The sequence below is a fragment of the Nicotiana tabacum genome, chromosome 14 (assembly GCF_000715075.1).
Source record: "Nicotiana tabacum cultivar K326 chromosome 14, ASM71507v2, whole genome shotgun sequence".
In the NCBI taxonomy this organism is placed as follows: Eukaryota; Viridiplantae; Streptophyta; class Magnoliopsida; order Solanales; family Solanaceae; genus Nicotiana; species Nicotiana tabacum.
In genome coordinates, this window is record NC_134093.1 from 33,818,124 (window position 1) to 33,832,817 (window position 14,694).

Below are 14,694 nucleotides of genomic sequence, written 5' to 3' on the forward strand. Positions count from 1 at the left end.
TTTTAACCTTTTCCCCTCACAAAATTAAGAGAAAAATATTACAATTATGACAATTATGCACCAGGATTTAAAAAACATTGAATTTAAATTTATGATGAATATAGAGCACAAAAAAGAGGAAAATCAATCAGACTGACCTGTACAGATAGTATACGTAACTTGTTTTTAATTGTTCCGAACGCAGTGGCGGAGCCTGAATTTTCATTAAGGGGAGTCAAAATATAAAGAAATAAACTCAGTAAAAAATTAAGGGGTGTCATTATATAATATATATATATATATTTTTTAAAATTATCGAGCTAAATAGTATAATTTTCTGACGAAGAAATCTCCTTGGGTGCATGTAGCTCCGCCACTGACCGAACGACAAAATGTAGTAATACTACGTATGTTGAATTGAAAGATATTTTATATAAATAAAAGTTAGAGAAGAAAAACATAATTTTCAATATAATACAAATTTATTTTTGTAAATTTAATTATGAGATTTTTGTGGTTATAAATTATTATGAGTAAAATAAAAAATTTAAAATTATTATTTTCAAATATAAAATAATACTATCATATGTTTTAATATTGATCTCTTCGTTAGGTAATTGCCTACTTGTTTTTTGTTTTCGGTTGGTTTACTTGGAAAAATCAAGCTCAGATTAACTGACAAAATAGACACAAATCAAGCCAGGTCATCACAATTAAATCAATCAACGGTGATAATGAATCTAACGTGTTTTTAAAGACCAGTCTCTCTGTGATTACACCCAAACTATAAATTCGCCTTCTAATTTCATTTCATCTGTCCTTTTTTCGCTTGAATCAATCCTCTCCTTTCTGATCCCTTTATCAAATTTCTTTCTCGAACTTTCCTCTATCAGTTTTCGAATTGGTTGTAATTTTGGCTTTAATTTTGTGCTTCATTTTCACAGGCGTTCAATTGTTTAATTATTTGAGCGCTAGAATTTGGTGCTGAATTGCGCCTTTGGTTTTTAAAAGTTTTGGAGCTGTGATTTCCTTTTATCTGTGCGCTTCATTTCCTTTTCCGTAATTCGAGTTTTAGCGAACCAAAAGTGGGAGAAAATATTGTGTTTTTTTAGCAAAAACGCTGTTGCTGAAGAATTTGCAGCAGTTTGAGTTTTTGCTAAAATATAATCTGAGATCTGATTGAATTTGAATTTTCAGTGCTTCTCTAAGCTCAATTCGACGCCGTTTTGACTGCAATTTTGATCGGTAAAGTTTTGATATCTTCATTCATTTTTTATTTGATTTTTTGATTTTTTGTTTTTCTATTTGTTGTTTTTAGTTTATGATATGTGCCTTTGCTTATATACAAATGGTCTTTCAAAATGAAAAAAAGAAAGAATATATGTAGGAGTTTGTAGAGTTTAATTCATGTGGCTAGTGTTGATCTTGGCTTGTGACTTTCTTACTTTTCTATTTTTTCTATCCCCACGCGCCTATGTAAGCACGTAAATGTCTTAGCTGGATTTCTACGCTTCTATATTATATGCGTATTTGAAGTATTTTTAATTTTTGTAATTGTTGAGAATTTGTTAATTTTGTGATATGAGAATAATTGCGTTATTGGTTTGTAGCAGGGAGTGGTCTATTTTGGTGTAAGGCTGTCAAAGATTGTAGCTTGGAAGTTCAGTTGATTAAAAAGAGGAAAACTTATAGATTGTGAAAAATTTCACAAGTATTCTGGTGAATTGAATTCCTTCGAAAATGGCTTTCGACGTTGGGATGTTGCTGGGAAATATTATGAACAGGTTATCAACTTCTGATCATCAATCGGTGGTGTCAATAAACTTATTTGTTGCACTTATCTGCGCGTGTATCGTGGTCGGTCATTTGTTGGAGGAAAATAGATGGATGAATGAGTCCATAACTGCCCTCTTGATTGTGAGTTCATTTTTCGTTAATATCAACTTCTTTTGTGCTGGAAAGCTTTTCTGTGATTGAAAATAAACTGATCTTAGTATATGTGTTTGTGGCTTCACCTTTGGATGACAGGGTCTTTGCACTGGAGTTGTTATTCTACTAATAAGTGGCGGAAAGAACTCTCGTATTTTAGTGTTCAGCGAAGATCTTTTCTTCATTTACCTTCTTCCACCGATCATTTTTAATGCTGGGTAGGTTTTGCATTTAAAAGTATTTGACCTTTCCTGAGAACAAGATGTTACTTGTGCAGTCTATTATAATGTTTCTACAGCGATTACAATGAACGACAATAACTACTTAAAGACTGCTTGGATGTAACTAATGCATTTTCATTAAAAGCTTAGGGTCCAAAATGCTGTACCTTTTAGCATTGCTTGATGTACATTTTCAGTTATGTCTTATTGGGTTGCTTTTCCATCTCTATCAGATAAATGAAATAGAAATTCTTCTGTTTCTGGGATAATGTCAGCTGTTTGTTTCTGATAAAAAGAAATAGCTGGTTGAATCAATAACTAGTTGCTAAAATGCTAACTTTCTTGGGTTCCAGATGTTTGATAAACTTCTTAAGCCATTCATAGGTTCTCATGTGGAGCTTACTAACTTCTTAATTGAAGGTTTTCTTTCCTATATTAGGGTTGGTTCTCAGAGCTTGTCAGGTTTTCTATCAGTTCAGGAAATTTTACCTAGCAAATTTCTGAGCTCTAATCAACTGATTTTAAGCTTTTGTCTAGTATGACGGAAATCATTTTCGAGGAAAATGCTTTCCATGAGGAAGTTATTTTCTTGTGTTTGGTTGCCAGAAATGATAGGCGGAAATCATTTTTCATAGAACCATCTCAATTTTTAATTTCATATTACTTGCTTAAAGTAACACTTAGACATTGTTACTGATGTTTAGTACTCAAAAGTTTCATCAAAAAACTCTCGAATTTGCTAATATTGCTATTAATATTGAATATATATTTTTGACGAAAGCTTTTTTCCACCACCAACTAAACACCAAAGAACACTTTCCAGAAAATATAATTATTGGAAAACAGTTTTTAGGAAAACATTTTCCATGAAACATGGCTTCGGTCATACCGAAAACCTAATACTTCTTTCATTACGATGTTGAAGTTCTTGTGGTCTTGTGAACTCATTGACATTTTAAATGGCAAGCTACTCAGTAGCATACTAGCATGTGATATTTGTTTAACTTGACTAGGTTTTAAATTGTTCAGAAGTATCGCGATGAGTTAATTTTCTCCATATTACTCTATTCCTCAGGTTCCAGGTGAAAAAGAAATCATTCTTCCGCAATTTCAGCACCATCATGCTTTTTGGAGCAGTTGGCACCTTGATATCATTCATTATCATATCATTTGGTGTGTATTTCTATCCTTTCCATCTTCTGTTTTTCATTTCCCAATGTAGGAAGCTTCATAGAACTTTTTACACTCATGATTCAGCCATTAGTAATAATGTCTATTTTCATGATCAGGTGCCATTGGCATTTTCAAGAAAATGAACATTGGAGACCTTGATATTGGAGATTACCTTGGTACTTCTTGCCTTTTCCTCTATGTTATTTATTTTCGAAATTGTGATTGATAACTTCTCTGCTTGTCTCTCATCTATCTCTTTTCCTTTCCAGCAATTGGAGCAATCTTCTCTGCAACGGATTCTGTTTGCACCTTACAAGTAAGTATAAGTCGTACTTACCCAATAAAAAAACTATTAAGTCATAGCATTTTAGGCTGGTCAAACTTGCTGGCACTCTAACTAATCAGGCATTTTCTATTTGGAAATGTGTAGGTGCTTAGTCAGGATGACACACCCTTATTGTACAGTCTGGTGTTTGGGGAAGGTGTTGTGAATGATGCCACATCTGTGGTTCTGTTCAATGCTGTCCAGAACTTTGACTTATCTCATATCAACACAAGCAAAGCTCTGCAATTAGTTGGAAATTTTCTGTACTTGTTTGCTTCAAGCACCATCTTAGGGGTTGTTGTGAGTCTCTCTCTCTTTCTCTGCGCATGCTTGTGCGTCCTCTCTCTCTCTCTGCATGTGCACATGCATTGCACTATTGACACAAGACTGACATTTGATTATTTCCCTGGTGCAGGCTGGTCTACTGAGCGCCTATATAATTAAAAAACTCTACTTTGGAAGGTTCGTGTGTATTTATTTTTACAAATAAATATTCCTTTGTATGCTCTTGCTAGGTAGTTGCAGTTGGCAAATATTTGGGATATACATATTTGTCCTGAAGTTGGTAACTGGGGCTTGTGGGAAAGACTAGTCAAGAGAACTGGCTACCGTTGCCTTCTTAGAAATTTGTGTTCTGTTATATTGCACAATTTTAAGCTTACATGAGAGACGGGAAATATATTGTCTTCTCATAATGGGCTTTGATGACTTCTTGATGAACTCCAGGCACTCCACTGATCGTGAGGTTGCTATAATGATACTCATGGCTTATCTATCATACCTGCTTGCTGAAGTAAGTTTCTTGACTAAGTGGCTTGCTAACCTTTTTCTCTTTCTATAAGAAAATCGAATCACTTCCTTTCTTGGAGATGTTTATTTTAGATATGGTTATATAGCATACTGAAAGTCTGAAGCTACATTGATTGCAGTTATTCTATTTAAGTGCAATCCTCACTGTGTTTTTCTGTGGCATCGTGATGTCTCACTACACCTGGCATAATGTGACTGAGAGCTCAAGAGTGACCACCAAGTATGTCATACAGCCTTTAGAACCATATTGATGGAGTGTATTCAATTGCTCCTCTTTTTGCATAAGATGGTTGAATTCTAACATATTCTCTTCAACTGTTTCCCAGGCACGCTTTTGCTACATTGTCATTTATTGCTGAGATATTCATATTCCTTTATGTTGGTATGGATGCTTTAGACATTGAGAAGTGGAAATTTGTAAGCGACAGGTGAAGTTTCTATGTCATTGAAGTTCATCATATACTATTGATTAATGTAAGTGGCGAAAGCTTTAAACATGATTGATGTTTTTTTTTTTTTTTTTCAATTTATTTGCAGTCCTGGAATATCAGTTCAAGTTAGCTCAATACTGTTGGGTCTTGTTATGGTTGGAAGGGCAGCCTTTGTTTTCCCCTTGTCATTTTTGTCCAACTTGACCAAGAAGTCTCCAGAGGAGAAGATTGGCTTTAACAAGCAAGTATGTGTTAATAACTGTTGTTACGCTAAGCCCCTCAAGTCATATGGCCTCTCATTTTATCCCTTTGCTGATTTTGCAGATTGTAATATGGTGGGCTGGACTTATGCGAGGTGCTGTTTCAGTGGCTCTGGCTTATAATCAGGTAAAATACTAGCATCTGATATTACTCTGGTATCAAATTTGGTGGTTCTCTTTTCACGTTGCATATAGTATTAAGACAATTTTCTGACTGATTACTTAATTATGCTTGCAGTTTACCAGAGGAGGTCATACTCAGTTACGTGGTAATGCAATAATGATCACGAGTACCATCACTGTTGTCCTTTTCAGCACAGGGGTAAGATATCTTAACTTTCTGTATACATTTGACATGCATGAAGTAGTGAAACATACACCAAAAGGTGCGCCTTCACGGTCCCAATAAGAAACTGAGCATCACAAATATTTCTGGGACTTCAATGACATGCTTTCAAACAAAATTTTGAACCAATCAGAGTGGCAACATTTACACCAAAATGTGCGCCTTCACGGTCCCAATAAGAAACTGCATCACAAATTTTTTCTGGGACTTAAATGACATGCTTTCAAACAAAAATTTGAACCAAACAGAGTGGTAACATTCCTCTAGCACTTGTCTGATACTTTCTAACCCGTGTTTTCCTGCTACAATTCATGGGTTTGACGGGTTATGCGTCTAGGATATAGGCTTGGAACCATAGCCTGTGTGGCAATCTGTAGCAGCATAGAGTGATTTATACCATAAATGGTTTTAGTTTACCAGATGTTAAACATTTTGTGGAGAATAACTGCTTTCCCTGATTCAAATGATTCATCCAACCCAAGCAATGACTTCTCTAGGATCTCATTCTTTCAACTAGAAACATTTCGTGGAAAAAAAAAAAGAAATACCGAGGAAAAGCGAAACATTTAGAAGGATTTTTAACGTACTGTTTTTGGCCTTTACAGGTGTTTGGGTTGATGACAAAACCTTTAATTAGATTTATGCTACCCTCACCAAAACACTTGACCAGAATGATCTCTTCTGAACCAACGACCCCAAAATCCTTCATTGTGCCACTCCTTGACAGTGCACAAGACTCAGAAGCTGATCTGGGCCAACATATACCCCGTCCCAACAGTTTGCGGATGCTCCTATCAACCCCATCTCACACTGTGCATCGTTACTGGAGAAAATTTGACAATGCATTCATGCGTCCCGTTTTCGGTGGACGAGGTTTTGTACCTTTTGTTCCAGGATCACCGACTGAACCAAGTGATCATTAATCGCACTGATGGAGATGCAGATTGTACGTTTCGGCCTTGGAGAGGGAAGGTGGCAAGCTTTTTGGGTTTGAGGTTTTGTTTTATGTCAATATCTTTTGAGTGTTTTCATGTGGTTAAAAAGGGGTTGTCTAGTTTATAGGTTGCAAATAAGTATATTCATTTTGGTGATCATGTTTTCATCTCAGTTCTCGCTTTTGGTCATTGCTGACAATTTCTGTGGGGAATTCCTAGAGGTTTTCTCCCTTACAATTTTTTCTTTTTTGATAATTTATCAAAACACCAAATAGGTCTATATTCTGTAGGCTTTGTGGCATAGTTAGCTTAATTATCTTGTAAAATTTCCTACAGGTTAGAGATTTGTTTTTGATATGTAGATTTCACATGGTTGTAACGTTCCCATTGTGGAGAAGAGACTGATACCAAATTCCTGTTGACCTTCGTCAGTGCACTACTGTTTAAAAAAAAATCTTTCTAGCTTAATTTAAAAGTTCTCAATTCTGTGCGTGAGATCTATCTCTTCCTCATACCATTTTAGCACTTAAGTACACAAGCATTTTAGGAAGAAGAAATACTCGCAGAGTAGTTGAGCCAAGTGCATCTGACTAGGATCATGATAGCATTTTCAATGACTAGAAACGATCACGTTTGCAAGAACTACTTGCAATTTGGAAAAAACATTGAGGCGTGATTAGATGAAATTCCGAAGTTTGTACATGCTTGCAATAGTTCATGTTTATATGATAGGTCAAGAAGTCAGAGCTATATATGTTATTAGTAAAGCGCTTAAGATTCTCTTCTTTAGCTTCTTTATCCTAAGCCTTGGTCCTTGTCCTTGCTTATTTATGATCGGTAGCAGTAAACAGAGAAGAGTCTCGGACGGTTGGTGCCAGGTCGGCCCCTAGGGCATTATTCGCCTTGGGAGTGGTTCGGCATCAAGCTACTTTTGAGGAAGGGGGCCAGGCTGGTGACTGCAGGATATGTGACACCCCACAAAGTCGTAAATGACGGCGCGAACCTACAGGTTCAGTCAAATTATCATTTTGTCCTTAAAAATCTAATTTCGAGGTTTCGGATCGTCACAAAGAACATGAAAAAAATAAATGCAGAATCCAAAGAGTGACATGGCAGATGAAGAACAAAATTCTGTGTAGTAATTCTAGTTTTTCTTATTTGCTATTGGGGGTTATAATACATATCATAGTGTATATATACTTGCATGTTTTGCATTTATTGGTTTGATGTACATGTGACACGGGATGTGGGCAAGTTTATTTAGGTTATAACTTGTTGTGTTCAGTCACAAGTTAAAGACGTGCAATGGATGAGGTTGCTCGACCTTTAACCAAAGGTCTCGATTTCGAGCCATGGGAATGGAGAAATCCTTGGTAAGTTTGTGCAGGACGACGATTAGTCTTCCTCGTCTCTTTCGGGTGGGCGGCGGGAATAACTCTTCTAGCATCAATATGGATTGACCAGAGACTAGGAATAGTCGCCTTCTTTTTCCATAGTAGTCATCCAGCAAGAAAGGAAAAGACCACTTAGCGCAGTGGAATAGGAAAGAGAGCGCTGAGCACAACTTTTGTGTCACCAGAAATTCTTTTTCGTTTATTGGGAGGTTAAAAGAAAAAAGCTCTGTCAAGAGGCATGATTGTCACGTCGATCGACAGTTGAGAAATACTATTTTCGGAGCCCTCACTTTAAGCTATCTTTCACCATCGACAGACATGGTTCAACGTGCCAGCTACACTTCCTCTTCTAGAACCTAGTCTGATTCCTCCTTTAGAAAGTGCCACATCTTTTTCTATCACAACCCCGGTAATTTTAGTGTATTTTAAGGAAATAATTTTTTTTGGTTTCCCCAGTAGGTGTTTGATACCTACTTTGTGATTGATCTGAATTCGCACGAATAAGTCCCACTTTGGGTAAAACGCTTTCTTCCAAAGACGACTCCATACCTAGAGCTCGAAAACATGATCAAGCGTACTTTTATTGTATTTTGTGGAAGTGATTTTTTTTTTAGCTTTGTCATCCGGTGTTCGGTACCCATTTTTCTATAAATTTGGATTCGCAGCAAAAAGTCCGATGGTGGAGGGTAAACAACGCCATACTCGATGCTCAAATTTGAAATATCTGGAAGAGCACTTACTACTAAACCACAACTTTTGGTGGTATGGAAGTGATGGCTTGCAATGGCTTAATAATCAACAATGACTTCGAAAAGCTAGTGAACAATTATATTATCTCTGGCATATACCAATCTAAGAATACAATCAGCAAACTGTATATCCGTCTGGTGCTATGTTCGGCCGGCAACTTACATGAATTTTCTCGTTAGATTTTTTTTTAATTTTATTTTTTTAAATTCTACTATTTTAAAAGATCAGAGAAGGACAGAGGAAAGAAAAACCGTGAGAGCTGAAATAGGACTTAATGTGTGTGTTCCTCTGTAGAGATCTTAACGATTTTGAATTAGTGCTCAGTTCAACATCATTTCCAGTTGACTGCTAGCGAAAGGGTTTATCAACTTTTACTATCTATCGTTAAACTGGAATTACATGGATAAAACTTTTCGGAGAAGTGTTTATTTCTCATATGCTACTGCCTTTTTTTATCGATGACGGACCAATCGGGGTATAAAAAAGAAAATCCTCAAGGAGATTTTGTGCAGTGGCCAAAGGCCACAACTCGAATCACACATCAAAAGTTCAAATTCATATAGTTTCAGTCACTGTTGCCAGTTTAACTTTTCCTACACCAGACGGATTAACCATGTGGAAAACAAAAAGAAATTCATTTTTGGGCATGTCAAGGTATTTCTAGTTATTAATGGGTTGAAGATATACCAAGTTAAGAAATGAGCAGGAAATATTAAACCAACCCAATTGACATTTCGACAGCTCCAGCAAGGTGCTTTCAGGGTACATAACTATTAGTAATTCTTTATTGAAAGATTCTTTTTCATTATGAATTCCATCTACATACATCCACCATTTTCACTAGCTCGTTAGGTTGACGGCTAAAAAAAGAGGCAATGTTAATATGCTGAAGATACAGTAAGTTCCTAAACAGTTACAATATAGCAAAAAGACAGAAAAAAAATCCTTGTTAAGCACGTAGAAGATACCCAATGGTGAAACAAATGAACGCAACCATGCAAAGGAATAACGGCGGGAAACCAACTTGAGCTTTCCTTCCAACACTCTTCGTCCTTAGTAATGCCTGTAAGAAATGATAGATTCAAATTTTAGAAGTTAGACACAGCCTTGAGGTCAATATGATCCCACGTTCGTATGCAGAAGAATTAGGCGAAACTATTTCCGCTTCATAATAAAGAAACGGCACAGAAAAAGTCTGATTGTTTCAATGGGACTTCAGCTTATTATGAAGTCACTTTAGCTAAAGAAGATATTTTGTTAGATGGAAAGCACAAGATATACCAGGAAGAGTACAAAGCAAGAGAGAAAGGTGTAGAGAGTCACTAACCAATTCTTGTTTCAAAGTTTCCATGTCTTTGATGGTACTTCGCTTCTCTTCTTTAAACTTTGCAATTATGCATTCAGCCTGTAAGAGAATTCTAATCAAGTTCCAACTCTTTGTTTCATAACGAAATGCTAGGCCACAGGATTGCTAGAGGATCATTATTAATTCAGCACCCGGGGAAGAGGGGGGGGGGGTTGGATTTCTGCAGGCTACTTTAACAGTTGCTTTCTGACAAGTCAATACCAGTTCAATAGATATTGAAGGATGAGGTGTTAGTGCATAACCAATTACTCAAATTGTAAAGTACCAGAATCTAGTACAAAAAGACTAACCTCAATTAGCTGAGAATCCAGTGAATTTATCTTAGACTTAAGCTCCTCAACATCTTTGGATAGTGATAATTTTGTTGTCTCCATGTTCAGATGTCTTGGTTTGACAAGCTCATCGGTATTGGACTTCCCATTCTTAGGAGAATTCAACTTGGCATCTTCCACAGACTTTAGCTCCTCCTCAACATCTTTGGATAGTGTCAATTTTGTTGTCTCCATGTTCAGATGTCTTGATTTGACAACCTCATTGATATTGGACTCCCGATTCTTAGGAGAATTCAACTTGACGTCTTCCACAGTCTTTGCCAAGTTTGGCTCCTCTTCTTCTGCAACAAAATCTGCACCCTTGCTGTTCTCAACCACCTGCATTGAGAAGCAATTGTCTAATAGATCGTCACAGTTCAAAAAATTGTCATTATATAAACGTCTTTTACACATACTTGACATATTGTTTCAACAACCTCATCAGTATCGGACTCTGTATTTTTTGCAAAGTTCAAACCTAAGTCCACAATTTTTCCCAATCTTGGCTCCTCTGTTTCTTCCTCAAATTTAATATCCTTGTTGTTCTTACCCACCTGTGTTTGGGAAGAAAACTTTTACTACTGGATTATCACAGTTTCAATAAAGGAAATGTCTCAGGATAATATGTTTTACTCTTGATGACAATGACCAATCTCACCAAAAATTAACGTCACCAAAGTTTATTAGCTGACCAAAAGTTACGGAAATATGCAGGGCATGACCAACCAGTAATTCACTAGTTGACATCCTCTATGGTTTTTATCAGATAATTAAATACCGAAATCCTGGAAGGCACTTCCATATAGGAGAGTAAAAAGTGATGATAATGCAACTTACAGTTTGAGCTGGAGGAAGATTTTCAACACCACTTGGAAAATTTTCCTGTTGCATTGAAGTCTCAATAGGTGCACCTTGCTTGGAAACTCCATTAGCTGGCTGCAGAACTGGAGAGTTGGGTGGACTAACCAGGACAACCCTTAATTTGCACTCTTCAATAGATTTTCTATTGTCTTTGTTGAACTGGCAAAAAAACACAAAATGAAAATGAGAAAATAAAATAGTTGATTCAGATAAGGCATTGCAAGTTTTACCATGCTGGGTGTAATTTCTTCTTCATTAGTTCCAAAAGGGACAACTGTGCTCTGAATCAAAAATTTATCCTTGCATGGCATATCAGATGGAAGGGTCCTCTGAGCTTGCATTGTAACTGCATCTCAAGATAACGTCAGGATTAGAAACTGAAGAATGTTGTTTTGACCGGGTCTTAATCAACCAGTAGAGCCAAAGTTCGACACAATTTTTGCTTGGTTGGACTAGTTTTACTATGGAGTATTTGTGTTCGAGGTCAAATATGAGATAACTACTATTCAGGGTCAAATCTGACTTGACAATATTTTGTAAAGTCATCTCGATAGGTCAAATCACCAGAACCTCAAACTGCCAATATCAAGCATGAGCATTGAAAGGAGAAAAATTAGTTGAATGAAACTTCCTCTCACGTATTGCTGCTCTCCACACATTGACGTTTATATCACTAAAATGATTCAGTAAGCAGGAGCACTAACAGAAGCTACATCTATTTTCCTGCAATATCTTTGCTCCCAAACTCATAGATGACTACTCACTTGAAGGAAGCATGCTTAGCAATGCAGGGATAATTGACTTTATCGTTGTCAACGAATAAAAACTAGAAAAGGAAATTCTATATACCTGTGAAGTCATATGTCGACTTTGGTTTGATAACACCTATATTTGGCCGGACACAGTATTTCTTAGGTGATGTGGTCTTCACCTGTAAAAGAAAAAGTACAGAGTTGGATGGCCTTTCTCTTAATCTCAATAAGGGACAGCTTTGCATGTATCTTATTTTCTAAGGAGTTCATGTGAATCCCTTTTCGACAAAATTACCATACCTTGAAAGCTACATATTGGTCTGTTATATTAGCTAGGTGAACTGCACATGAACTTTGTTTCTTCACCTCAACTAAAAGCAAAGATAGGAGTTAGAAGCACATCCTTTAATCCAAAACAATATAATAGATGCATATGAAGCCTAACTCAAGAATAAGCAAACATCTTTGATGTATCCCAATAAGTCTCAAAAGGTTAACTCTTTATTGAACTGTCTTCCTCTTGAACCATGAAGGTGTTATAAGAACATTTCTTATTTGGCTAAAAGTCATATAGTGATAAATGATAGATAAGATAATTACCATCCAGTAATTACCTTTTTTATCTTTCAACCCAAGTAGGGCATAAAAAAATTTAAGCAACCTCTTAAATAATTTCCTTTTCGGTACTACTGAAAACTATTACAAGCAATGAAAGAGACACACATCTATTAATGCAAGAAAAATATGCAACCACAACAGGCTTCCTCAGCTTAATGTAGTCGAAAAGCAGTCACCACCACTCGGAATAGTAGTACATAACAAAGCCAACTCGGTACATTGATTCAATTAAGTAGCATGTATTCTTGGGTTTAGCAGATGGTGATGCTTTCATTTATTTAGATTAAAAGTTTTAGTACTCAATGCAATTGAAGGGCATCGAGAGTACTAGCCAGAAAATGTCAAGCGTACCCCATCTTTTCATTCTAATTTTCGTTCCATGTTAGTTTTGTGAGGAAGTAAATGCAAGGTTTCAAGTACTTACATGTGAACTTGAGCTCATGAGGTTGAATCTCCACTAGTTGTGTGTTCGTCATTGTTCTTCACCTGCAATCATAGTAGTACAATACACATGATTTAAACGAGAAGAAGTAATAAGCTACTAAATAAGGCAAAACAGAAAACAACACAGGAGAAAAATGAGAAAAAAGGGACGAGGAAGGATGGCCTACAGAAAACATAAACAGGTGCTTATAGTCAGAGGTGGATCTACAGTGTAACCTATGGGTTCACGTGAACCCAGTAGCTTTTTCCCAAACCTTATATATGTATTAAAATATCCACTAAATATCTATAAATATTTTACTACGAACCCAGTTATTATTGTACATTATGTTGAAGACTTGACGTCACTTTAGGAACCCATAAATATAAAATCCTAAATTTACCTCTTATAGTACATGCCTTCAACTTAATAGATCCAAATCAGAATTAACCAGTCTCACTGCCAGCTTATCCGAGTGCAAAATAAATTTGTACATAAAACCAGTGCTTTACTTAACACCATCGATATGCATAATTTACCTACTTTTTATCTTCACATATATGTATTTTAAGGCTTTAAGCAAGAAAACACCAGGAAATTTTTGAATCAAAGGAACCACGTTAGTCTAAAATGTAAATAAGTTTGTACATTAAACCAGTGCTTTACTTAACACCAGCGATACACATAATCAGCTACTTTCTATCGTCACATATGTAAATAAATTTGAATAAAACAAATCGCTGTAGTGCAAAATGTAAATATGAGTCCAGTATCAGATGCAAAAATTCCAACAAAGTGATCAAGCAATCAAACAAGGAATCAACAAAAATATTTTTTTTATAAATAAAAGCATAATAACAAGGAACACCAAAGCCAGTGCTTATTTACAGAGAAACAGTCAACAAATAGAAATTAGATCTCTCTCTCTCTCTCTCTCTCTCTCTCTCTCTCTCTCTCTCTCTCTCTCTCTCTCTCTCTCTCTCTCTCTCTCTCTCTCTCTCTCTCTCTCTCTCTCTCACGCATATGTATATGACTGTGCATCAACTGATTTCAAATTCAGGATGCGTGCGTTGTGGTAAGTAGTTAATTTGAAGCTTGGAATCAGAGAAATCACAATCGTAGAAAATCGTCAAGTGAAAGTTCAAATTCAGATGCAAAAACTACATTGACGAAGTAATCAAAAGAACAAATGAACAACTAAAAACGACTAATTAAGTGAAATCAAATCCAAATGATTACTTACAGAAATTCAAACTCGTAAGACGAAATCACGAAATCGTCCTCTTCTGGTAAAAGCCAATTGTAACGGAGTTGATTATATACTTATATAGAGAGAAAGAAAGTAGGTGATCTGAGACACTCGTAGTGAAGACTTGAAGCGAAAGAATGAGGGAATGGAGCGGTTGCTCTCTCTCTCTCTCTCTCTCTGCGTTCTATGTATTATTTATTAATGCTGCCTTTGTCTTTTGGTCTTCACTTTTTTCCCTTCCTTCCAGCTTTACGTGTATAATTTGAATTTGGTAAAATAAATATATATCATATTTTTTTATTATAAATAATTAGTCCTTCTAAATATAGAATTTTTCACCAATTAATGTGGGCTATAATTGTTTTTTTCCTTTCCACGCCGATGACATCGATATGTGCATAATAGTCAGCACTTTTAGCTTCTTAAGATTTTTGAGATGTTAATATTTGCGACTTATAATATCTTAGTATATATCTAACTATATTTGTTTTTAGTTTTTTAAAAAGTTAAACTAATTTGGTCTCATTTAGCTCACAAAATGAGTAAACTAACTGCCAATA

General features: G+C 35.9%; 2 protein-coding genes across 4 annotated transcripts; one reads left to right on the forward strand and one right to left on the reverse strand.

Annotated features, from left to right (window-relative positions):
- The first annotated feature begins 691 nt into the window (after window positions 1–691).
- On the forward strand, window positions 692–6,687 carry LOC107774641 (sodium/hydrogen exchanger 1-like). Its single transcript, XM_016594241.2, has 15 exons — window positions 692–1,224; window positions 1,593–1,896; window positions 2,008–2,126; window positions 3,205–3,302; window positions 3,419–3,478; window positions 3,572–3,618; window positions 3,733–3,927; window positions 4,043–4,089; window positions 4,354–4,420; window positions 4,557–4,657; window positions 4,764–4,865; window positions 4,975–5,113; window positions 5,193–5,255; window positions 5,367–5,450; window positions 6,080–6,687. The coding sequence occupies exons 2-15, from the start codon at window positions 1,720–1,722 to the stop codon at window positions 6,395–6,397; spliced, it is 1,617 nt and encodes a 538-aa protein (XP_016449727.1). The 5' UTR covers window positions 692–1,224; window positions 1,593–1,719; the 3' UTR covers window positions 6,398–6,687.
- A 2,576-nt stretch (window positions 6,688–9,263) lies between these two features.
- LOC107774640 (vesicle-associated protein 2-2) lies at window positions 9,264–14,360 on the reverse strand. 3 transcript variants are annotated; one of them, XM_016594239.2, is made up of 10 exons: window positions 14,129–14,360; window positions 12,886–12,947; window positions 12,144–12,214; window positions 11,941–12,022; window positions 11,322–11,437; window positions 11,068–11,250; window positions 10,668–10,784; window positions 10,210–10,569; window positions 9,881–9,958; window positions 9,264–9,616 (listed from the first exon to the last, which is right to left on the reverse strand). In XM_016594239.2, exons 2-10 carry the CDS (start codon window positions 12,935–12,937, stop codon window positions 9,503–9,505), a joined length of 1,173 nt encoding a protein of 390 aa, XP_016449725.1. In that variant the 5' UTR covers window positions 12,938–12,947; window positions 14,129–14,360; the 3' UTR covers window positions 9,264–9,502. The 3 variants fall into 3 exon arrangements, with proteins under 3 accessions (XP_016449725.1, XP_016449724.1, XP_016449726.1); XM_016594238.2 differs by having other exon boundaries at window positions 10,647–10,784; XM_016594240.2 differs by lacking the exon at window positions 10,668–10,784 and having other exon boundaries at window positions 14,129–14,355.
- Window positions 14,361–14,694: the final 334 nt, after the last annotated feature.

Coding starts and splice junctions, on each gene's coding strand:
- LOC107774641 (XM_016594241.2), top strand. CDS start 1,720: ATGGCTTTCGACGTTGGGATGTTGCTGGGAAATATTATGAACAGGTTA. Junction 4,421..4,556: donor TATCATACCTGCTTGCTGAA/GTAAGTTTCTTG, acceptor CATTGATTGCAG/TTATTCTATTTAAGTGCAAT. Junction 5,256..5,366: donor TGGCTCTGGCTTATAATCAG/GTAAAATACTAG, acceptor TTATGCTTGCAG/TTTACCAGAGGAGGTCATAC.
- LOC107774640 (XM_016594238.2), bottom strand. CDS start 12,937: ATGACGAACACACAACTAGTGGAGATTCAACCTCATGAGCTCAAGTTC. Junction 12,023..12,143: donor ACCAATATGTAGCTTTCAAG/GTATGGTAATTT, acceptor TTTCTTTTACAG/GTGAAGACCACATCACCTAA. Junction 11,251..11,321: donor AAGAAATTACACCCAGCATG/GTAAAACTTGCA, acceptor TTTTTTTGCCAG/TTCAACAAAGACAATAGAAA.